Source organism: Oncorhynchus mykiss, chromosome 1 (assembly GCF_057628025.1).
Source record: "Oncorhynchus mykiss isolate SJ-2025 chromosome 1, ASM5762802v1, whole genome shotgun sequence".
NCBI classification, from domain to species: Eukaryota; Metazoa; Chordata; class Actinopteri; order Salmoniformes; family Salmonidae; genus Oncorhynchus; species Oncorhynchus mykiss.
In genome coordinates, this window is record NC_143022.1 from 44,411,874 (window position 1) to 44,435,326 (window position 23,453).

At 43.5% G+C, this 23,453-nt stretch overlaps 2 protein-coding genes across 6 annotated transcripts in view; both read right to left on the minus strand.

Moving 5' to 3' along the window:
• Window positions 1–6,391, minus strand: part of tspan33b (tetraspanin 33b) — an 11,087-nt gene extending 4,696 nt beyond the window's left edge. The window contains exons 1-6 of one of the 2 annotated variants that reach the window (XM_021601741.3): window positions 5,983–6,391; window positions 3,351–3,408; window positions 3,007–3,134; window positions 2,721–2,795; window positions 2,122–2,217; window positions 1,457–1,585 (exon numbers count right to left, since the gene is read on the minus strand). In XM_021601741.3, the coding sequence (XP_021457416.1) occupies window positions 1,457–1,585; window positions 2,122–2,217; window positions 2,721–2,795; window positions 3,007–3,134; window positions 3,351–3,408; window positions 5,983–6,078 (582 nt within the window). In that variant the 5' untranslated portion in view covers window positions 6,079–6,391. The remainder of the gene's footprint in view (window positions 1–1,456; window positions 1,586–2,121; window positions 2,218–2,720; window positions 2,796–3,006; window positions 3,135–3,350; window positions 3,409–5,982) is intronic. The other variant, XM_021601760.3, reaches the window with a different exon arrangement.
• A 6,302-nt stretch (window positions 6,392–12,693) lies between these two features.
• Window positions 12,694–23,453, minus strand: part of tspan9a (tetraspanin 9a) — a 279,052-nt gene continuing 268,292 nt past the window's right edge. For 3 of the 4 annotated variants that reach the window (XM_021601788.3, XM_090231846.1, XM_090231839.1), the window contains 2 exons: window positions 21,093–21,176; window positions 17,149–17,744 (listed from right to left, as the gene is read on the minus strand). In XM_021601788.3, the coding sequence (XP_021457463.1) occupies window positions 17,673–17,744; window positions 21,093–21,176 (156 nt within the window). In that variant the 3' untranslated portion in view covers window positions 17,149–17,672. Of the gene's footprint in view, window positions 17,745–21,092; window positions 21,177–23,453 lie in introns of all 4 variants that reach the window. The other variant, XM_021601781.3, reaches the window with a different exon arrangement.

The window sequence follows — 23,453 nt, forward strand, 5'->3', positions numbered from 1 at the left end:
ATTCTTATTCAATCCTTTACAATTGTATGTATAAGGTAATTGTTATGAAATTGTTAGGTTAGATTACTCGTTGGATATTAATGCATTGTCGGAACTAGAAGCACAAGCATTTCGCTACACTCGCATTAACATCTGCTAACCATGTGTATGTGACAAATAACATTTGATTTGACAATATTAACCTAAATGACAGAATGAAAAGAAGCCTGTACAGAATAAAATGTTCCAAAACATGCATCCTGTTTGTTATAAGGCAGTAAAGTAAAACTGCAATAAATGTGGCAAAGAAATTAACTTAATGTCCTGATTACAAAGTGTTATGTTTGGGGCAAATCAAACACATCACTGAGTACCACTCTTCATATTTTCAAGCATGGTGGTGGCTGCATCATGTTATGGGTTATGCTTGTCATCAGCAATGGTGTTTTTTAGGATAAAATCCTAGAGGGAAAACCTGGTTCAGTCTGCTTTCAGGCAGACACTGGGAGACAAATTCACCTTTCAGCAGGAAAGGCCAAATACACACTGAATTGACAAAACATGAAGATTGAACACATTTGCCCCCAGAACAGCCTCAGTCAGGCCATGGACCTTTGAGGATGGATCAACAACATTGTAGTTACTCCACAGTAGTGGAGAGGGTAGAAAGTTCCTCGGCGTACATCACGGACAAACTGAAATGGTCCACCCACACAGACAGCGTGGTGAAGAAGGCACAGTTGCGTTCCACAGTTGTCTGGATGTCCTTTGGGTGGTGGACCATTCTTAATACACACAGGAAACTGTTGAATGTGAAAAACCCAGAACTGTTGCAATTCTTCTCAACTGTCTCAAGGCTTCAAAGTCCTTCTTTAACCGGTCTCCTCCCCTTCATCTACACTAATTGGTGTGGATTTAACAAGTGACATCAATAAGGGATCATAGCTTTCACCTGGATTCACCTGGTCAGTCTGTCATGGAAAGAGCAGGTGTTCTTAATGTTTTATACACTCGGTGTACACTGGAGTTGCTTACCAATACGACATTGAATGTTCCTGAGTGGCTTAGTTACAGTTTTGACTTAAATCGGCTTAAATCTATGGCAAGACTGTCTCGCAATGATCAACAACCAATTGGAGAGCGCTTGAAGCCAAATATTGTACAATCCAGGTGTGCAAAGCTCTTAGAGACTTACTCATAAAGACTCACAGTTGTAACCGCTGCCCAAGGTAATTCTAACGTATTGCCTCAGGGGTGTGAATACTTATGTAAATGGGATTTCTGTTTTTCAGTTTCAATAAGTTGGCAAACATTTCATTATGGGGTATTGTGTGTAGATTATTATTATTATTATTATTATTATATATATTTTTTAAATTCATTTTGAATTCAGGCTGTGACAACAACATGTGGAATAAGTAAAGGGGTATGAATACTTTCTGAATGCACTGTATGTATGTTTTGAGCCCCCACCCACCTCTCCTGGTACGGGGGTGCAGCAGGAGTAAGGGACCGCACAGCGCTCAGAGCTGGGGTTCCCCTGGGTGCAGTTGAAGTACTGGTTCCATGACCAGTCAGTGTAGTTGTTCCAGCCGCAGCACTTGAACTGAGAGAAGGAGAAATATACGGAAAAGGGATAATTAGAAACATTGTCTGGTATATTCTCTCACTCTCCACTCCTGGGAGGACCCGCCAGCAGCCGAAGTGTGCCCGTACGTGCAGATGGGTGAACCCGCCAGCAGCCGAAGTGTGCCCGTACGTGCAGATGGGTGAACCTGCCAGCAGCCGAAGTGTGCCCGTACGTGCAGATGGGTGAACACGCGAGGGGAGATGCAGAATGCGTTGAACAGCATATTACTCAGGGGCTTTCATGTGGGAAGCCTGATTGAAGCTGGGGTAACAGAACTTTTGATCTGAGGTCACTCTGTGGTGTCCTGGTTAACATGTTAAGTCCACCTCCCCAACGGGAACAGGTCAGTTGCAAAGATTTCAAAATGGCGTTGTGTGCCTATTGGGACTCGCTGTAATGAACTCAACCTGGGTCTGATGTGGTTTAACTTATTAAGAGAAAATAGCATGTTATGTAAGTGTGGAATGTAGTGGAATAGATGCCCTCTCTCTGAATGTAGTGGAATAGATTACCTCTCTCTGAATGTAGTCCATGAGGTTCTGCAGATCCAGGTCATCCCTGTAGTGCACGATGGCTTTATTCACAAACTTCCCCAGAGCGTCTCGTGTCTGGGGTTACAGAGTAGAAGGAGGATAGGTATGTAAAGTACTATGTTCATGTAAATCGGCTTGTTTGATTATGGGAATGGCCCCTAGGGGATGTTTTGAGAGAGCTTTAAGTATGGGGCCCTGGGGCTGGAATAGATGGCTCCTAATGTGCTATGACGGCTGTAATAACATATGCTTTAGAGTGGTAATACGCCCACGGTCCCCCTGGAGAATCTCCCCCCTCTCCCCCAGTATGCCTCTAGGCACCTCCCGAATGTCATTAACGGCAAACGTCCTAGAAGAGATCTTGTTGAAATTGAACATTTGGTTCCACTTTGAAGTGACAGAGCGTTTGAATCATTTAGCGGATGGGGAGAGGATGCTGCGAGGGTGGTTAAACTGCCCTGTTTTAGCAGCGACGGGAGTGCAGACACGAAGACAGCACAGAGAGAGAGAGAGTAGGAACTAGACAGACACCAGGCTGTAGGCGCAGTACCAGACCCCAGGAAGTGTAGAAACAGTACCTGGTCTGAATAGAAGAAGCCCAGGACAGCTATGGCCAGCTGAGTGAGGAAGACCAGAGTCAGACTGAAGGAGAACTGGAGAAGAAGAGACGTTACAGAGATAGTATTCTGTCAGAGGCAGGTAGGTACAGAGTTTCCCATAAGTGCTATTTCCAGTCCTGACCTTTTAACGTTCTCCAATAGAGGGAAAAAGTTGTTGTACTGAATATCGTTTAGGAGCACCTTCTTCCGACCGTCTCATATTTATTGTTTAAAGGTGGCTTGAATATGAAAAGTTTGGCCTTACCGTCTTCAGAAGGTGAATGTTTTCTCGCAGGGCTCCGATGCAGCCGCAGAAGGTGATGAAGAACATGACCACGCCCACCACGATCAGGATGACCGCTGGGTCGATCAGGAACGTGTCTCTGACCGTGTCTGCAAGAGACGAACACAGACAACCGTGTGGTGTGACCCACTAGCACAACCTACTATGAGCTGGGGGATCTTTCTGGGCACCTCTACTGGGGATTCGTTTCACAGTGATATTGGAATGAATGAAAGGCAAACCATGTCATGAAGTTAAGATTGCAGAAAGCATATTTTCAGATACAGATGTATGGCTTGGAATATGCAGAATAAAATGGGTCATACCTGTTGCTTTTTGAACCTTTGCATATACCCCTATAGCAACAATCAGCAAGGAGAAGACCTGAAAGAGGACAATAAATCAGATATGCATATAATCTCCTTAAAATAGTAATAATACAACTTTTTTTAGATCAGGAAACCCTTAACAGTTAATAACTTGGGGCTCTATTCAATCCGCATCACAGACGCTCAGCTTTACAGCGTGATTGAAATTTAAAGGCAATGTTCCCGCTTTTGCGGAGACCGCATTCATGATAAACGCTGCATATGTCGGCTCAATCTGAATTGACCTTTTACATTTCTATCGTGGAATCCGTTACGCTTCAGCCTGACAGATTGAATAGAGCCCTTAAAATGCTGTTTTTTGTTTTTGTTGCTACTGTTTTCAACCTTGGGCTTAGGGCTATTCATCAAATCAGTCGAGGCTTGCCTTCAATTTTTCTCCATTTATTTTTTGGGGAATTGTCTAGTTCATTTGTCAGCTTTTGCTGTGTGGTTTCTTCTTTGCCAAACTAATCTCAGACAGAAGATTTGATAGTTGTTCCAGCTCTTCATTGTATTTTTATTCTTTTTTGGCAGACAGACATTTGGCTACCCTATTCTTCGAGCTAGAGTCCTTGGAGCTAGCCCTTGTCAGTAGGTGATGTGTACAAAAAGCACAGCCCTGAAGGCGTTAAGAGTTCTGTTTTCAAAATCTATTTCCCTACATGATTGTTATACCACCTTGAATGATGATTTGTATGGTTTGTCTTTTGTTTACAGACCCCCTGATTGGCTTGTGTACTTTTCCACAGTTTGATTGGAGCTCCAGTGGTTTCAAGATCATCAAATAAATTAGTACTGTAATTGTTGCTCTTAGGTTGCCTGTGATGCCCTCTTGGCTGGCTGGCTGGCTGAAACATGCCTATTGTATAGAATTGGTCTGTGCTGGCCTCCTGGGTGATGCAGCGGTCTAAGACACTGCATCGCAGTGCTAGTGGTGTTACTACAGACCCGGGTTCATTCCATAGGACAGCGCACAATTGGCCCAGCGTCGTCCGGGTTAGGTTTGGTCTGGGGGGACTTTACTTGGCTCATCACGCCCTAGCGACTCCTTGTGGTGGGCCGGGTGCCTGCAGGCTGACCCCCGGTCGCCAGTTGAACGGTGTTTCCTCCGACACATTGGTGCGGCTGGCTTCTGGGTTAAGAGAGCAGGTGTTTAGAAGTCTGGTTAAGCTGGTCATTTTTTGGAGGACGCATGACTCCACCTTCGCCTCACCTGAGCCCGTTGGGGAGTTGCAGGGACGAGACAAGATCGTAATTGGGGAGACAAAATCAAATAAAAAAAATGTTGGTCTGTGCTGGGAATAAGATACACTGGTGAAAGTATTCCAGATATGTTCCCAGGCTTTGAACAGGGAGAAACGGTCCTGTATTCTGGGTGGATTGTGTTGGGGCGGCCTGAGCCCCTGACTCAGCTGAGCCAAGCCAGGGGGACGAGACTGGAACAAAAGGCTGTAGCACTGCAGTCCAGGGCCTGTCCAGATAAACACACACAACTAGCCCAGTGATGTTTGGCTGCCACCGGTCCCCTGGCCTGGACGGTTCAATAACACACTCTGCACATCTCTGTTCTCTCTGTTTGCCTAGACATGGATAAAGAAGGATTGATAGAGCGGTGATTTCACAGGTTGCAATATATTCCCGATGGGATTTGCTCCTGCACAAAGAGCCAATGGAACTTCAATGCGACTCCCATCCCGTGAGTGCTTCGTCTCTCGTCTATCACATAATCTCTGCCCTACCCTCTATCTTATTGTAGCTGTCTGCTCACCCAATGAGATAAAACCCCAGTGTTATCTCTATGGCTTCAACACCATGCACCAGCATCAAGCCCCCTGTCTATCTGCCGCGTGGCCGCACACTCACAATGACGACATGGTCATGTGAGCTTTAGGACAGCCATTCAGCCCCTGTGCTTGGTGGAAGAGATAATAAGTCTATAGGAGACATCCGACAATGTGCTCTTTAACAAACGGGTGGTGTTGAAGACTTACCAGACACACAAACTCTTCATTGAATAAACACAATACTGGAAGAGAGACTTGCATTGACCATTGACCAGATGTTGCTCAGTGGTTTTCACACATCTTAGACTGTAGGCTTTAGGTCTACACTACAACAAACGTGTAACTTTTGGTCATGTAAAAGATAACCATTCCTCATCGTATTTAACAATTTAGTGGACATTTTACACCACCCCTAAGACTTTCAGAAAGTTTTGAGGAATAATTGATCGTGCAAAGTTCATGAAGAACCATTGAAATGAGACAGTCAATTTCACCCACAACGTGTCAGATTGATATATTGTTGCTGTGAATGTCGACATTTTACGGTTGTGAATCATCTGAACAGGGAGCGTCTGCCAGCTATTTGCAGCCCAGGAAACCTTTCTGAGTTATATCTCTGCATGTTTAATTCACGAGCGTTTAGCTTGAGAGCGTATTTCTGTACTTTAGAAGTGCAGCATTCTGTTGCTCAGTGGTTTGTACACTACCTACTGTATATTACACACATCTACAGCCAGATCACTGGTGCTTAGGGCTTACGTTTGTTACAGTATGTTAGAGGTCTTCAGCCGAGTGGCTCCACTTACCCAGAACAAGAAGCTGAAAAAGAACAGGAAGTACCTTATCCAAGGGTTGATGAAGGAAAAAGTCTCGGCTCGGTTAAGATTCAATTTCCTATCCATTTTTGTTCTCTTCTATGCTCCAAAAAATGTAAATATACCCAGAAAACTTAAGTCTTCCTTGGGAAAGAGGTCTTCTGACCTCAATGGCACGTCCCAGTTAAATAAAAGTTCATAAATGAAATAAAAACCTCCAAAAACAAACACAGAAATGCCTAGTCCAAACCCAGAGATATTTGACCACCATACGAATCAGCCCCCTGTGTAAAGTTTGCAGTGGCTGCTGCCTAAAAAGGGGGGCTAGCAGCTGTGACGCTGCCCTGCCATGGCTGGTAAGCACCAGAACTGTCCTGCAAGCCCAGGAATCAGGTTACACAAAATATCTGTGGCCTCAGTGCTGCTGAATGGCCCATTGGCCCAGGAGCTTTAATGTATTGTCAGCCTGTCTGTCACTGAGGCTGCCTGTCACTCTCAATAAACAACCTGGTCTTTAAAAAAAATATATATAGATATCTAAATGGGTCCTAAAATACTATATCAAATAGCTAAATGATCCATAGCATGACCATCTTGATCCATAGCATGACCAGGCTGCAGTAAAGGACTACAGTGTAGCCTTATGAGTAGCCTACAACCAGAGAAACATCTAGTCAAACCAAGTCCCTGTGATCAATATTCATATGTGGGTATATATACACTGCTCAAAAATAAAGGGAACACTTAAACAACACAATGTAACTCCAAGTCAATCACACTTCTGAAATCAAACTGTCCACTTAGGAAGCAACACTGATTGACAAATTTAACATGCTGTTGTGCAAATGGAATAGACAACAGGTGGAAATTATAGGCAATTAGCAAGACACCCCCAATAAAGGAGTGGTTCTGCAGGTGGGGACCACAGACCACTTCTCAGTTCCTATGCTTCCTGGCTGATGTTTTGGTCACTTTTGAATGCTGGCGGTGCTTTCACTCTAGTGGTAGCATGAGACGGAGTCTACAACCCACACAAGTGGCTCAGGTAGTGCAGCTCATCCAGGATGGCACATCAATGCGAGCTGTGACAAGAAGGTTTGCTGTGTCTGTCAGCGTAGTGTCCAGAGCATGGAGGCGCTACCAGGAGACAGGCCAGTACATCAGGAGACGTGGAGGAGGCCGTAGGAGGGCAACAACCCAGCAGCAGGACCGCTACCTCCGCCTTTGTACAAGGAGGAGCAGGAGGAGCACTGCTAGAGCCCTGCAAAATGACCTCCAGCAGGCCACAAATGTGCATGTGTCTGCTCAAACGGTCAGAAACAGACTCCATGAGGGTGGTATGAGGGCCCAACGTCCACAGGTGGGGGTTGTGCTTATAGCCCAACACCGTGCAGGACATTTGGCATTTGCCAGAGAACACCAAGATTGGCAAATTCGCCACTGGCGCCCTGTGCTCTTCACAGATGAAAGCAGGTTCACACTCAGCACGTGACAGACGTGACAGAGTCTGGAGACGGCGTGGAGAACGTTCTGCTCCCTGCAACATCATCCAGCATGACCGGTTTGGCGGTGAGTCGGTCATGTTGTGGGGTGGCATTTCTTTGGGGGGGGGGGGGGGGGGGGGCACAGCCCTCCATGTGCTCGCCAGAGGTAGCCTGACTGCCATTAGGTACCGAGATGAGATCCTCAGACCCTTTGTGAGACCATATGCTGGTGCGGTTGGCCGTTGGCCGGTCGGATGTTATTTAAGTGTTCCCTTTATTTTTTTGAGCAGTGTATATACAGTACATATAGGTTGTCTAGGCCCTAGGGGCTGGACATTGTGAATTGACAGTGGGCCCGGAATCTAAAGCAATTGCTTTTTTAGTCTTCAGCGTTTTACCGTAAATGCGTTCTCTGTGAATGTCAGGGAAATTGCCTTTAAAATAATGGTATTGCAATGCGCTTGACGACAAAGGGCCTCTGATGGAATCCTGGCCAAAGTTTTACAACACCAGAGCATTCCCTGTAGGCTATCACATTTTCTGATTTCTTAGTATGGGCCTACCCAATGAAAGTGGCCTTCAACAATGTGGAAATGTAAATTTGACCTATAAAAAAAAGCATCCTCATGTCCTGCTCTCTCTCCCTGTAGACATAAGTTAACACCTGCTGTTGGGGTGTTGTGGTCCCCTTGAACCCCAGTGTGTGATTCCCTCTGTGCTGGTTATTGGATCTTGCTCTTAGGCTCATCCTGGCTGGTTGACAGGTGACCCTGTCTGAGACTGGACAGGAAAAGGTAGTGAGGTCATCAAGCAGTTCACACTCAGGCAACTGGACCAATTTTGATTGTGCCCAGATTGTAGCTGTTGCATCTACATATGGTAGTAAAATGTCTCTTATAAGTCCACTGTGTCCACATTGGCTGAATCCTAAATCACGCCCTTCCCCTCAGCCCCCCATTTGCACATTCACAAGATTTTGGGAAAGTATAATGGTCAAATGCTGCACAATCCAGGTGTTGAAAGCTCTTAGAGACTTAGCCAGAAAGACCCACAGCTATAAGAGCTGCCAAACGTGCTTCTACAAAGTATTGACTCGTGTGTGAATACTTATGTTAATGAGATATTTCTGTATTAATAAATGTACAAACATTTCTAAAAACATTTTTTCACTGAGTGACCTTACAGATAATTGTATGTGTGGGGTACAGAGATGAGCTAGTCGTTCAAAAATCATGTTAAACACCATTATTAAACACACTTATGTGACTTGTTAACCTCTCTGAACCACCCATCCCAGATCCGGTGTAATTGTCATCAGCAATGCTGAATAGCATAGCGCCACAGTCAAATAATATTACTAGAAAATATTCATATTCATGAAATCACAAGTGCAATATTGCAAAACACAGTTTAGCCTTTTGTTAATCCACCTGTCGTCTCAGATTTTGAAATTATGCGTTACAGTGAAAGCAATACAAGCATTTGTGTAAGTTTATTGATCGTGTAACGGATGTGAAACGGCTAGCTTAGTTAGCGTGGGCGCTAAATAGCGTTTCAATCAGTGACGTCACTTGCTCTGAGACCTTGAAGTAGTAGTTCCCCTTGCTCTGCAAGGGCCGCGGCTTTTGTGGAGCGATGGGTAACGATGCTTCGAGGGTGACTGTTGATGTGTGCAGAAGGTCCCTAGTTCGCGCCCGGGTATGGGCGAGGGGACGGTCTAAATTTGTACTGTTGCATTGATGCTGTTGACCCGGATTACTAGTGGCTGCGGAAAAGAGGAGGAAGGTCAAAAGGGGGGTGAGTGTAACGGATGTGAAACGGCTAGCTTAGTTAGCGTGGGCGCTAAATAGCGTTTCAATCAGTGACGTCACTTGCTCTGAGACCTTGAAGTAGTAGTTCCCCTTGCTCTGCAAGGGCCGCGGCTTTTGTGGCGCGATGGGTAACGACGCTTCGTAGGTGTCAGTTGTTGATGTGTGCAGAAGGTCCCTGGTTCGCGCCCGGGTATGGGCGAGGGGACGGTTTAAATTTGTACTGTTACATTGATGCTGTTGACCCGGATTACTGGTTGCTGCGGAAAAAGGAGGAAGGTCAAAAGGGGGGTGAGTGTAACGGATGTGAAACGGCTAGCTTAGTTAGCGTGGGCGCTAAATAGCGTTTCAATCAGTGACGTCACTTGCTCTGAGACCTTGAAGTAGTAGTTCCCCTTGCTCTGCAAGGGCCGCGGCTTTTGTGGCGCGATGGGTAACGATGCTTCGAGGGTGACTGTTGATGTGTGCAGAAGGTCCCTAGTTCGCGCCCGGGTATGGGCGAGGGACGGTTTAAATTTGTACTGTTACAATCGCTCGACAAAACAATAACTACACTTAGCATCAGGTAACTTGGTCACGAAAATCAGAAAAGCAATCAAATTAATCGTTTACCTTTGATGATCTTCAGATGTTTTCACTCACGAGACTCCCAGTTAGACAACAAATGTTCCATAAAGATATTTTTTATATCCAAATACCTCCGTTAGTTTGGTGTGTTATGCCCAGGAATCCACCGGAAAGAGCGGTCACGACAACTTAGACAAAAATTCCAAATTATATCCATAATGTCCACAGAAAAATGTCAAACTTTTTTTTTAATCAATCCCCAGGGTGTTTTTCAAATATCTATTTGACAATATATCAACCGGGACACTTGGCTTTTCACTAGGACCGGGAGTAACAATGGCCACCTTTCTCTTTAGTTTAAATGTATTTGGCTAAGGTGTTCCGACTTCAACTGTATCTCAGATTGGCCAATAAAAAGAAAAGATTAAGATAGGCAAACGAACACAGACACTGGACAGAAGAACTCTGCCTAGAAGGCCAACATCCCGGAGTTGCCTCTTCACTGTTGATGTTGATACTGGTGTTTTGCGGGTACTCTTTAATGAAGCTGCCAGACTTGTGAGGCATCTGTTTCTCAAACTAGACACTCTAATGTACAGTCGTGGCCAAAAGTTTTGAGAATGACACAAATATGAATTTTCACAAAGTTTGCTGCTGTGTGACAAGATAGGGTTGGTATACAGAAAATAGCCCTATTTGGTAAAAGACCAAGTCCATATTATGGAAAAAACAGCTCATATAAGCAAAGAGACATGAAGGTCAGAACTTTGAAAGTTTCTTCAAGTGCAGTCGCAAAAACCATCAAGCGCTATGATGAAACTAAACTGGCTCTCATGAGGACGCCACCGGTTGCAGAGGATAAGTTCATTAGAGTTACCAGCCTCAGAAATCGGCAATTAACTGCACCTCAGATTGAACCTTACAGAGTCAAGTAACAGATATCTCAACATGAACTGTTCAGAGGAGACTGTGTGAATCAGGCCTTTGTGGTCGAATGCTGCAAAGAAACCACTACTAAAGGACACCAATAATAAGAAAAGACTTGCTTTGGCCAAGAAAACAAGCAATTGACATTAGACCGGTGGAAATCTGACCTTTGGTCTGATGAGTCCAAATCTGAGATTTTTTGGTTCAAACCACCTTGTCTTTGTGAGACGCAGAGTGGGTGAACGGATGATCTCCAAATGTGTAGTTCCCACCGTGAAGCATGGAGGTGTGATGGTGTGAGGGTTTTTTGCTGGTGACACTGTCTGTGATTTATTTAGAATTCAAGGCACACTTAACCAGCATGGCTACCACAGCATTCTGCAGCGATACGCCATCCCATCTGGTTTGCTCTTAGTGGAACGATCATTTGTTTTTCAACGGGAAAATAACCCAAAACACACCTCCAGGCTGTGTAAAGGACTATTTGACCGAGAAGGAGAGTGATGGAGTGCTGCATCAGATGACCTGGCCTCCACAATCACCCAACCTCAACCCAATTGAGATGGTTTGGGATGAGTTGGACCGCAGAGTGAAGGAAAAGCAGCCAACAAGTGCTCAGCATATGTGGGAACTCCTTCTAGGTGGTTGGAAAAGCATTCCCGGTGACTAACTCATGAAGCTCATGAAGAGAATGCAAAGCTGAGTAAGTGTGTCCAAACTTCTGACTGGTACTGTGTAAGTATGTTTTTTTAATTTTTTAATTTTTTAATTTTGAAGAAATCAAATAATGTATTTTGGAAAATCAAACAGAATATCCCCAATCACCACTAATCACTTTATTTCAGTACATATTACTAATACAAAATGGTCTGTACAAAGGCTAAAATAGGTATTTTTTTGCATAGAAGGATCAGTGAGATTAAAGAAAGCCAGAATGGAATGGCACAGTAAACTCTACTCACTACCAAACAGGAAGGAGAGAAGGAGAACAGATAGGCTAAGGCCTAGATTCAATCTGTAGCGATAATGATCCGTGCTCTCCCGAGATTAAAATGTTAAGGTCATTTCCTATTGAGCCGACATATGCTGCGTTTACTGTGACGTGGGAGCATTGCCTTTAGATTTGAACCGCGCTGTAGTGTGGATCTTCAGTGCTATGGATTGAATCTACGCCTAACTCAGGGGGTAAAGCTCAGTAGAAAAATACTCTTGTGCTCACATCAAACAGTAAAAATACTAGATAAAATTGCCAATTTTATAGGACACATCTGTAGAAACCAACTCAAAGAAAATCAAAGCCATAGATATAGTGAGATACAGTATATAGAGATATCTATATATGGCTCAGACTTATTATACTGCTCAATTTATACACGCTTCCCCCATTCACCAATACACATGTAAATATTGGACTATACATTGTGCCTTCCTGTATTATACTTATGCTAAAATGTTTATTCTATTCTGCTGTAATTTATTTTATGTTCATATTCATATATTTTATTATTTCTTATTGTTGCATTGTTGAGAAGGAACCTGCAAGTAAGCATTTCACTGGACAATGTATACCAAGCGCATCCCGTACATACCACTAATACAACTTAAAACCTGACCACTGTCATTTGAGTTTCTATTGTGATTAGTTCATCACACTGTATGCAGTAGCTGCCCCTTAGGTTTCATTATCTTTAAATGAGCACACATTTTAAGGGAAGATGCTGTTCACGGTTTCCCCTGATGTAGCCTAACTTCTGACAGCTCACTCACTGATTCGCTCCGTTCAATATACCAAAATATTATACATGATTACGAATCAAACCGTACTTTTAAAAACTATACTTAACGGTGCCAAGACAAAAGCAACACAATAACGTCAGTCTTCAAACATGAAAGGCAAATGAGCGTACAGGGTATAGTGGGATTTTGCGACACACTTTCCTTTATTTAAAAAATATTAGGATTTAAAGAATGAAATGTAGTGCACCACCTAATATAGATATTCAGAGTTCTTTTACATGTAGCAACAAAAAAAAAATTCCACAGGACAAGGCTGACATGGAGCAGATAACACTGCGGTTTGCCATGACACTACATCAAACACACCATTCAAGAGCTTACATTTCAGAACAGCTCAGATAGTCAGCTTTAGTGGTGAGGGATTAGTGATGAGATTATAAAATATGTCAAAGGTGGTAGAAATGAGCTGCTTCCATAGCAGACAAAACCCCCAATAACCATTCTTCCCTTTCCATCTCCAGTCTGTGGCAGTGTTTCCATGTGAAGAGAGGGGAAAAAAAAGACTTAATGCTCATTCCAAATCCACGAATGAAATGTATCCTATTTCTCACTACAAGCTGCAATACTGTAAATTAAACTAGCAATACAGTACTAACCCCCCCCCCCTCCAAAAAACACATTTACATTTTCTTTTACAATGCTCCTGAATTAAAAAGTACAAATGCAAACAATCTATCAAACAAATAAAAGATGAACAACATGAATTAATGGGTAGGAAATTAGTTACCGCCCGTACAGCTAAGAAAATGACTTCCAAAAATAAACAGTTCAGAGAGAGCGTGGATGTTCATATCATCTTCTGTCAATATCAGAAGATGCCAATGGGCATTAGGTTAATGGGGTCCTTCCTATTGCAGATGTGCAACAAGAACAGTTGATCAGTTGATCAGTTACTCCCAGGACTAGAATAACAGTAATGCAGTAAGAAAAATTCCATAGGGCAGAGTTGGGCCGGCATTTACAAGAAGGGTACAGGCATGGTTAAAGACATACCGCAGATAATAGAATAGCACATCCTAATGTACACAAAATGGATGACATTTGTAAGGTCATTTCAGATTGAGCCGACATATGTGAATGCGGGAATATTGACATTAAATTTAAATCGACCTAAAACTCGGATTTTCTGCAATACTTTTACGATGCGGTTTGGATCCAGCTCTCCGTATAGAGAAAACAAAACAGCAAACATGCAGTATGTATTGATCCTCCTACTCAGACGGCATGTTCCTCCCTCAAAACAGGACTGGAATAAATGCCTGCGGCGAAGTCAAGACAGGAAGGTGCTTTAGTTGCACCCTAAAAAGGAATAACGTTACGTTCCTGTTTGTCTTCAATTCCCCCGTCTAACTATCTGTCTATAATCCCAAGGATATAATCCTAATGTTCTCCAGATGACTGACAGTGAGCTTCTGACACAACAAAGCCAAGTAGAACACAGTAAAAGAGCAGATCGTATGAAAACAAGAGACAAAAAACAGCTCCTGTACAACGACACAACATCATAAAACACTAGTGTTAAAGTGATAGACTTCTTCTCCTCTATGAACATGAACGAACAACATATGTTTGATAAAACACTGAAAAACCACTTGACGGTGGGAGAATGCGGGAAGCAAAGACTTGAATGGATTCCTTTCCGAAGAACAGAAAAATGTCAAACGGTAGAAAACCGACATTTCAGAGATGGCAGTTACACATGACAGTTACACGTTACGTCAATGACAACGGGGAAAACTGTTTGGGATTTTTGAAATGATTCTTGAACGAAGTCTGACATATGGACTGTGTGAAGCCGGTTTTGTATCAGGATTTTATCATGTATATCTATCTTCATGATGGAGTGGCTATTCTGCATTTCATTCAACATCTAACCCTTCCACCCCAAATCACTTCACACAATGTCGCAATGTCAGACTTTCACAATACAATAATGATCACAGATCTGATCAGCTGAGATGAACGTGCTCTTTAGTCTCTGATTATCAGATGCAGTATTACTTCTGGGAGCAAGCAAAGTGGCAGAGGGTACACGGATGTAGGTACACAGGGTACAAACCTGTTCTTACGTGACCAACGACAATTGTCACATCTCTACAAATGTCGACCCTGGCATGTACCTCGCGGCATTTGCTGGAGCGATAAATTGTGCCGAATGTTTGTGGATGCATCCAGGCAGAGGATTTGAAGCGCTCATGCCAGTGCTTTACATCAGCAGCTGTCATGTTTTTCCTGTGGTTGTAAAACATGGATTATGATGGGGCATCCAGTGAATCAGAGACAGAAAGGTCAACAACAACTGTCTGAGCCTGTGACACAGCCATGCACAAAACCCACATCTGCTGCCATCTACCACTATGTAGAGTATTGTACATCCCAATATGTTCAAATTAAGATTTAATGAATGACCTTAGATGGTCCTGAAGATGATCCTTAATGAAGACAGAGTGTGAAGGCCGCAGTGTCTCCGAGTTCGCTGCGTTTGGCAAAATGTCCTTTCCCTCCTGCCGCCTCCTCGATCCTTCACACGACATCTGCATGTAGCAGCAATGTCAGAGTTCTTACACCTCTTATCCCAAGCAGCATCCTAGCCTCTAACCCTCCTGCAATTGTAGGATGAGATTTTAGAACTGAGACACTTCTGGTCCCGATTATCTAACTTCTAACCAAATTCCCCAAAGTACAGTAAACATCCAGTCAGTTCAGCCAACCTCCCCTCCTTCATGTTAACAATAAGTCAATGAATTGATTACTACAAGCAGAAGGTTGCAAGTGAATGCTTATTTAAGTTCCCTCTACTTCTGCATGTTGACATGTTAAAGGAAAACGGGGCCATGTTCATTAGGGCATGCAAAGGAAAATGTTTATGCGACAAAAATGACCGTTTCTTATCCAGGTAGTCCTAAACTGTTTCAGTCCATTTTGTTCCAGTGCCTAATGAACATGATCATGTTGGTAAAGCCCTCCCAAGCAGCTTAGAGTGTAGTTATCTACGTACCCTGAAACCTACCCTTGTTCTTGTACTAAACAGGACTCCTGCTGTTGAACCGCACATAAGCCACCGTTATAGCACTAGTAAAACGACTTGTCCTACAGGGCGCGTTGCCATATCCGAACCACAGCCTCGCCTTTTGATCAGACTCCCTCCCTTCCACCCACTCTGTGACTGACTGACGCAGGGAAGGCGCTTTGAAAACTACAGCAGCAGAATCCAGACTACAGGTGTAGACACATCATCACTTAGTCTAGCAGGAATGTCAGTGAAAATGTGTACTGTGAAGAGCTTGTCTCGCCCCCCTGCCGTTCCGACATGTAAAAAGTAAGAGAGAGAGCGAAAGGATGAGATGGAGAAAGAGAGGGAATAAAAACTAAAGAGTTCAGGCATTCCTGGAGAGCTACCATTCGGTAGGTTTTTGCTCCAACCTTAATCTAGTGCAGATGATTCTAATAATTAGCTGGTTGATAAACTGAATCAGGTCAGTTACAACTGGGGTTGGAGCGAAAACCTACAGGAGGGTAACTCTCCAGGAACAGGGTTGGAGAGCCCTGCACTCTTAACTTGATTCCTCTGAAGTGTAATTCTTTCCATCACAGGAAACACCTCTACGAATCCAGGGCACCACCCACTTAGGGCTCATGGCATTACAACCTTGACCTACGACCCACCCCAACCCCTGACCATCCACAGCAAGGATGGGCAACTCCAGTCCTCGGGGGCCTGGTTGGTGACACACGTTTTCCCCAGCCACTGCTGGGGGAACTGATCATGGGTCCTGTGCTACCTGCTCAGACATTACGTGCCAATGGTTGCGTGCCACTTCATTGACTAAGTCATAGACTGAACGATTGCTTTACCATATGATGTGTTTAGCTGATAAGTAAAATACCTATCCAGGCATTGTAAGATCTGGCATGCGTCAGCAACGCCTGGGCAGAGGAACACGCCCATAGTCTTCAGTTTAGATTCATGCAATTTGTCTAATCAGGTGTGTTAGCTATAGGGCTAGGAGAAGAGTGTCACACCAGTTCGCCCCCCTAGGACTGGAGTTGCCCATCCCTGATCCACAGCAACTCATCACATCTCATCACAGGTGGCCGTAATGTCTGGAATATATTAAATAGCATGGCATCGAAAACATCAAACACATAGTTTCCATTCGTCTGATACCATTCCATTCACTCCATTCCATCCATTATTATGAGCCGTCCTCCCCTCAGCAGCCTCCTGTGCATCTCATCCATTCCACACCTCTGACAACAGATAACACAGGGCTCTCCAACCCTGTTTCTGGAGGGTTACCCTCCTGTAGGTTTTTTTTCCAACCCCATTTGTAACTAAGCTGATTCAATTTATAAACCAGCCAATTATACAAATCAGGTGCACTAGATGATGGTTGGAGTGACAACCTACAGGATGGTAGCTCTCCAGGAACAGGGTTGGAGTGACAACCTACAGAATGGTAGCTCTCCAGGAACAGGGTTGGAGTGAAAACCTACAGAATGGTAGCTCTCCAGGAACAGGGTCTTGACTAAGCATATCAAACACTCCATTTCATAAGAGCATAAAGGACACATTTAGAAGAAACAAATCATACTGTATTGGGGGGGAAAAATGTCTGACAAAAGGGTTCCGGGGAGTAGAAAACTAGCATAGCATGTCGGAGCCTTTCATCATTTACAAGGGAAAGAGGAAGTTAACATGAACAATCAACACGACAAAATCCATGAAAACCTGGAGACTACAATCTAATCTTTCTTTTCACCGCTTTCTTCGCCTTGCAGGGGGGATGTGAGCATTAGTAAAGCTTCCCGCAAAACTATTAGTCCAAGCGCCCAAAACATTTATATTTACTTCTGAAAAGGAGAGAGACGACATAAGACATCTTCCAGTCCCATTTATCTTTGGCAAATGAATGGTGGAGTGGACAGAGAAGAGGACAAGGGTGACACAGCTGCAGTCTGTACAGGGTTTCTGGGAAGAGTGGGGAGTGGGAGGCTTTGTGATACAGGAGGTATGGGGAGGGGGGGGGGGGCATCCAGAGTCTATCCCATCAGGCAGTACATGGGGCTCCTTTCCCTGTGTGCTGTCTGTCCCACGCTAAGCGTCATACTTCTTCCCTGTTCTGTGGATTTGGTGGAACAGTGTCATGGAGAACGCCATTCCCAGGAGCTGCAGAGAAGGAGAGGGAGAAAAATGAATTTGGTCTTTGAAGTCTCTATAAACATGTTTTATCATTACTGTATCAAAGTCAGAGGACACAGTGAATGGTACAGTGCAGCCAGTTCTGAGTGATGTGAGCAAACTCCTGTGTTATGTACTCTGCTACACTAGGTGAAATACATTCACTGTTAGTGCTTCTGGGCTTGTGTTGAGTTTATGACACTGAAGAAAAATCCTCCAGCAGAGTTTGAAAACAACCCACATTTTCCTATTTCCAAACCATGGATAGAGATTGGCTACCACCTCTCTCTCTCAGGCCGTCTTGAAACATCAAATATAACAACATGCCTCTGTATGTCACTGATGAAATACCGTGAGATAAGTGAGCACATTATGTCAATGAGGTAAATTATGAAAAAAAGTTTATTCTTTGAAGTTTTCCATTAAGGAATAGCCTGTGATACGTAGGACTACTTTCACATCAAAGTCGGGAGGCTAATCCTAAAGCCATTATCTGAAGCAGTCAGGACTGGAGTGAGTAAAACTCTTTATTACAGAACATAACTGGGTTCAAATACTATTTGAAATCTTTCAAAAACAACGTTAGCCTGCCCAGAGTGCCAAATGGGCGGGGTTTGTGTTTTTTTTGACTATTCTATTGGTTCCATTGTGCCAGGAAAGCTCAGTCAAGCCCAGATAAATTATTATAAATTATTTCAAGTAGTATTTGAACCCAGGTCAGTTACACATGCAGACCACACTTACTGTAGCCAGAAGTTAGCTCGCTAGCTACCGTAGGAAGTATTTTGCTACTGTGATTAGCATTAGCTTCTGGGAAGCTGCTGCTGACTTTCCCTTTCGTTCCAGACAAACTTGGGTCCATATGCTTAGGGATACCTTCTTAAACTCCTGCCAGTCCCACCTAATATCTAACACAGTGTGGTGAAAAAAGCTAACAGTTATTATACCAGGCTCTTGAGCAATGCCAAGCACACATCACAGATCAAACTCCAACCCCAACCCTGTCACACACAGACACACACCTGTAGGGCAGAGGCTTTGGATAGGATAGGGGGCAGCATTTGGAATTTTGGATGAAAAGCATGCCTAGATTCAACTGCCTGCTACTCATCCCCAGAATATAAGATGTGCATAGTATTAGTAGATTTGGATAGAAAACACTCTGAAGTTTCCAAAACTGTTTGAAACATGTCTGTGAGTATAACAGAACTTATGTAGCAGGCGAAACCCTGAGGACAAACCATTCCGATTTGTTTTTTGAGGTCACTCTCTTTTCAATGGGTTTTCTAAGGGACTTGCTTGCAGTTCCTACCGCTTCCGCTGGATGTCACCAGTCTTTAGAAATTGGTTGAGGTTATTCCTTTGTGTAATGAAGAAGTACGGCCATCTTGAACGAGGGTCACTTCATGTGTACTGTTTGATAGAGGCGCATGACCAGAAAGCATGCGTCAGTTTGTTTTCTTCCTGTATTGAACACAGATCACCCCGTCTTCAATTGTATCAATTATTTACTTTAAAAAAGACCTAAAGTTGTATTACAAAAGTAGTTTGAAATGTTTTGGCAAACTTTACAGGTAACTTTTGAGATATTTTGTAGTCGCGTTGCGCAAGTTGGAACCGGTGTTTTTCTGGATCAAACGCGCCAAATAAATGGACATTTTTGATATATGTGCACGGGATTAATCGAAGAAAAGGACCATTTGATGTTTATGGGACATATTGGAGTGCCAACAGAAGAAGCTTGTCAAAGGTAAGGCATGATTTATATTTGTATTTCTGCGTTTTGTGTCGCACCTGCAGGGTTGAAATATGTTTTCTCTCTTTTGGTTATGGAGGTGCAATCCTCAGATAATAGCATCGTTTGCTTTCGCCGAAAAGCCTTTTTGAAACCTGACATGTTGGCTGGATTCACAACACGTGTAGCTTTAATTTGGTGTCTTACATGTGTGATTTCATGAAAGTTAGATTTTTATAGGAATTTATTTGAATTTGGCGCTCTGCATTTTCTCTGGCTTTTGGCCAAGTGGAACGCTACCGTCCCACATATCCCAGAGAGGTTTTTAACTCATGCGGACTCTCCCCAGCTTTCTCCAGCTTACTCTACAGAGCAAAGTAGAGGTCTGAAGCAAAGTCTATCTATGGTTCTAGGTTCCATATTTTGTTATTAAGCAGATAGGATAATAGTGTGAATACAGAAAAGACAGGAGTTTGAGTCAAAGGGCAGTAGGCAGAGGGCCGGATTCAAACCCATGCCGGCACAGGGATACACGTCTCTGCAGACTGCCTTTTAATGAGTCCCATTTCTGCTACTCTCTCAGTAATGGGCTGGGGAATGTTAGGTGGTGGGGTCAGGCCAAAGGTCAAAGGAAAAGTAAACTATGTACAGTATATTGTCCTTCTGCTGCTGCAGGCTCAGCCTTCTATATATCCTCATTATATCTCATTCTCTCTTTCTCTACTTCTCTCCTGCTCTCTTTCTATCCCTCTCTCAAAAACACCCTATGCAACAGGCGTGTTTGGGATTTGATCATGTGTGTGAGCAGAGAGAGTGCAGACCGGTACAGTCTAAAATCATGGTGACAACTCTACTTCTATACGTTAAAGAGCTTGGGCTTTCCTGCCTCTGACACAGAGTAGGTAGGGAAGAGCAGAGAGGCAGCTGGAGTTAGACAGGTAGGCAAGACAGGAAGCGTAGACAAGGAGGCAGACAGGTTGGGAAGACAGGTACTTTAGGGTAGTCAGAGAGACATACCACGAGAAAAGATAGTCAGACAGGTACTTTAGGGTAGTCAGAGAGACATACCACGAGAAAAGATAGTCAGACAGGTACTTTAGGGTAGTCAGAGAGACATACCACGAGAAAAGATAATCAGACAGGTACTTTAGGGTAGTCAGAGAGACATACCACGAGAAAAGATAGTCAGACAGGTACTTTAGGGTAGTCAGAGAGACATACCACGAGAAAAGATAATCAGACAGGTACTTTATGGTAGACAAAGAGTCAGACAGAAAGGACAGACAGGAGGAACATAGGGATGCAGCATGCTGAGATCTCTTTATCAGGTCTTATATCACTTCCTGGTGTCTGGCTCCAGCATTGGGCACAGAGCCAAGGTGCTTTGATTTCCTCAGACAGGACCAGGGAACACCAGACACCATCTTCGATATTTCAGTACGGCAGAATGTGTAGATACTACTACGCCCACTGAGCATGGAGTTTATTACTGGCCTGTCTCTCACAGGGAGAGGGAGTGTATGGCTGTGAAGTTACACACACACACACACACACACACACACACACACACGCGCGCTTCATGGAGAGAGCTTGCTGCTTACCTGCACTACCAAGATGCACATGCCAATGGTTCCCATGAGATGCTTATTGTCATCGAGCCACTCCTCCACCTTCTCATAGCAGCCCTAGGGGACAGAGGGACAACAATAGAAGTGTGAGCGGACACTAGCACTTGACAGAGAGAGAGAGAGAGAGAGAGAGAGAGAGCGAGAGAGAGAGAGAGAAGAAAGATAGAATGTGATGGAGGAAATATGGAAGAATAGTAAGAGTCACTCGATGGAGATAAATAACGTTCTGTCAAAAACAGCAATTGGAAAACACTTTGGATCGTTCAATTTTGAATATGGCAAGACATTTAATATTTCGGACGCACAAGGTTGTTGGGGAGGAAAGATAGTAAAATCACTGAAGTGGCCCTTCTGTAGCTATCATCTCTGGTTCATGTATATTGTTAGATGTTATCAATCACAGGTTCATTCACAGGTCACTACTACTTGAAAAAGTTTGGCATGGGCCCTCAAATCCTCAAAATGTTCTACAGCTGTACCATTGAGAGCATATTGACTGGCTGCATCGCTGCCTGGTATGGCAATAGCACCGCCATCGATCGCGTGGCACTACAGGGGGTGGTGCGGACAGCTTACTACATCACTGGGGCTGAGCTCCCTGCCATTCAGGACATCTGAATCAGGCGGTGTGGAAGGAAGGCCCGGAAAATCGTTTAAGCCATAGACTCTACTAAATGTAAAACTATATAAAACTAAACATATTCACGTCACCAAATTATTGATTAAAACACACTGTTTTGCAATTAAGATCTACAGTAGCCTTAACAGCACTCTGTAGGGTAACACCATGGTGTAGCCAGAGGACAGTTAGCTTCCGTCCTCCTCTGGGTACATTGACTTCAATACAAAATCTAGGATGTTCGTGGTTCTCAAACCCTTCCATAGATTTGCATAGCAATTAGCAGAACTTCCAGAGGACATCCTCCAACGTATCAAAGTTCTTGCAGCTTGAACTGACATGTTGTCCACCCAATCAAAGGATCAATACAAGGGATAAATATACCTGAATTTGTCCAATAGAAACTCTCGTTGCAACTGTTGGACTAATGATTACACCCTAGATCATCTAGATGCAGGCAAGGGTGTGCAAGGCAGTGTTGAATGTGCCAATGTCTGTCAACTTGGTTACTCAAATTTCTCTCGACCTGTGCACCTAGCATACGTTGTAAACTTGCATTCATAAGCTAGGTTGTAGCAACCTAATGATGAGACAACTCTGTAATGACATTCTCTATTCAAATGAAATGTATTCTTATTATGATGTATTATTATAATTATGACATTGTGGCTGTGTTAACTAGTGACAACCATGTGGCGGGGAAGTTAGTGACAGTTTCAGCTGTTGCAATAGATGGGTTGGCTGACAATGTCACGAAAACAATGTGCGTGCTTCCATGGGGCAGAAGTCAGCTTTTGAGGTGTTTTGACTGATTTGCTATCAGATAATAGCTTCTCATGCTTTCGCCGAAAAGCATTTTAAAAATCTGACTTGTTGGCTAGATTCACAACGAGTGTAGCTTTAATTCAATACCCTGCATGTGTGTTTTAATGAACGTTTGAGTTTTAACGAGTACATTTAGCATTTAGCGTAGCACATTTGCATTTCCAGGTGTCTAGATGAGACGTCTGCGTCTCAGGTAGGAGCAAGAATTAACATTTGAAAAGGGGCTTTTAAAAAAAAAAAATGTATTTAACCAGGTAGGCTAGTTGAGAACAAGTTCTCATTTGCAACTGCGACCTGGCCAAGATAAAGCAAACCAGTGTGACACAGACAACAACACAGAGTTACACATGGAGTAAACCATAAACAAGCCAATAACACAAACAAATCAATGACACAGTAGAAAAAAGAAAGTCTATATACAGTGTATGCAAAAGGCATGAGAAGGTAGGCAATAAATAGGCCATAGGAGCGAATAATTACAATTTAGCAGATTAACACTGGACTGATAAATGAGCAGATGATGATGTGCAAGTAGAGATACTGGTGTGCAAAAGAGCAGAAAAGTAAATAAATAAAAACAGTATGGGGATGAGGTAGATAGATTGGGTGGGCTATTTACAGATGGACTATGTACAGCTGCAGCGATCGGTTAGCTGCTCAGATAGTTGATGTTTGAAGTTGGTGAGGGAAATAAAAGTCTCCAACTTTCTATTGCAGAGATTTACATGGAACTCAAACCCATCTTTAGGCACAGGTTGCACACCTCTTATTATAGGGAATCTCCCATTCTGCAGTACAGAAATATAGGGAACATGTAGACCCTGAAGTTTTGTGCTGTAAAATCAAACTGCTGTTTTAGGCATAATGAAAGCAAAAGTTCACACGGTGAC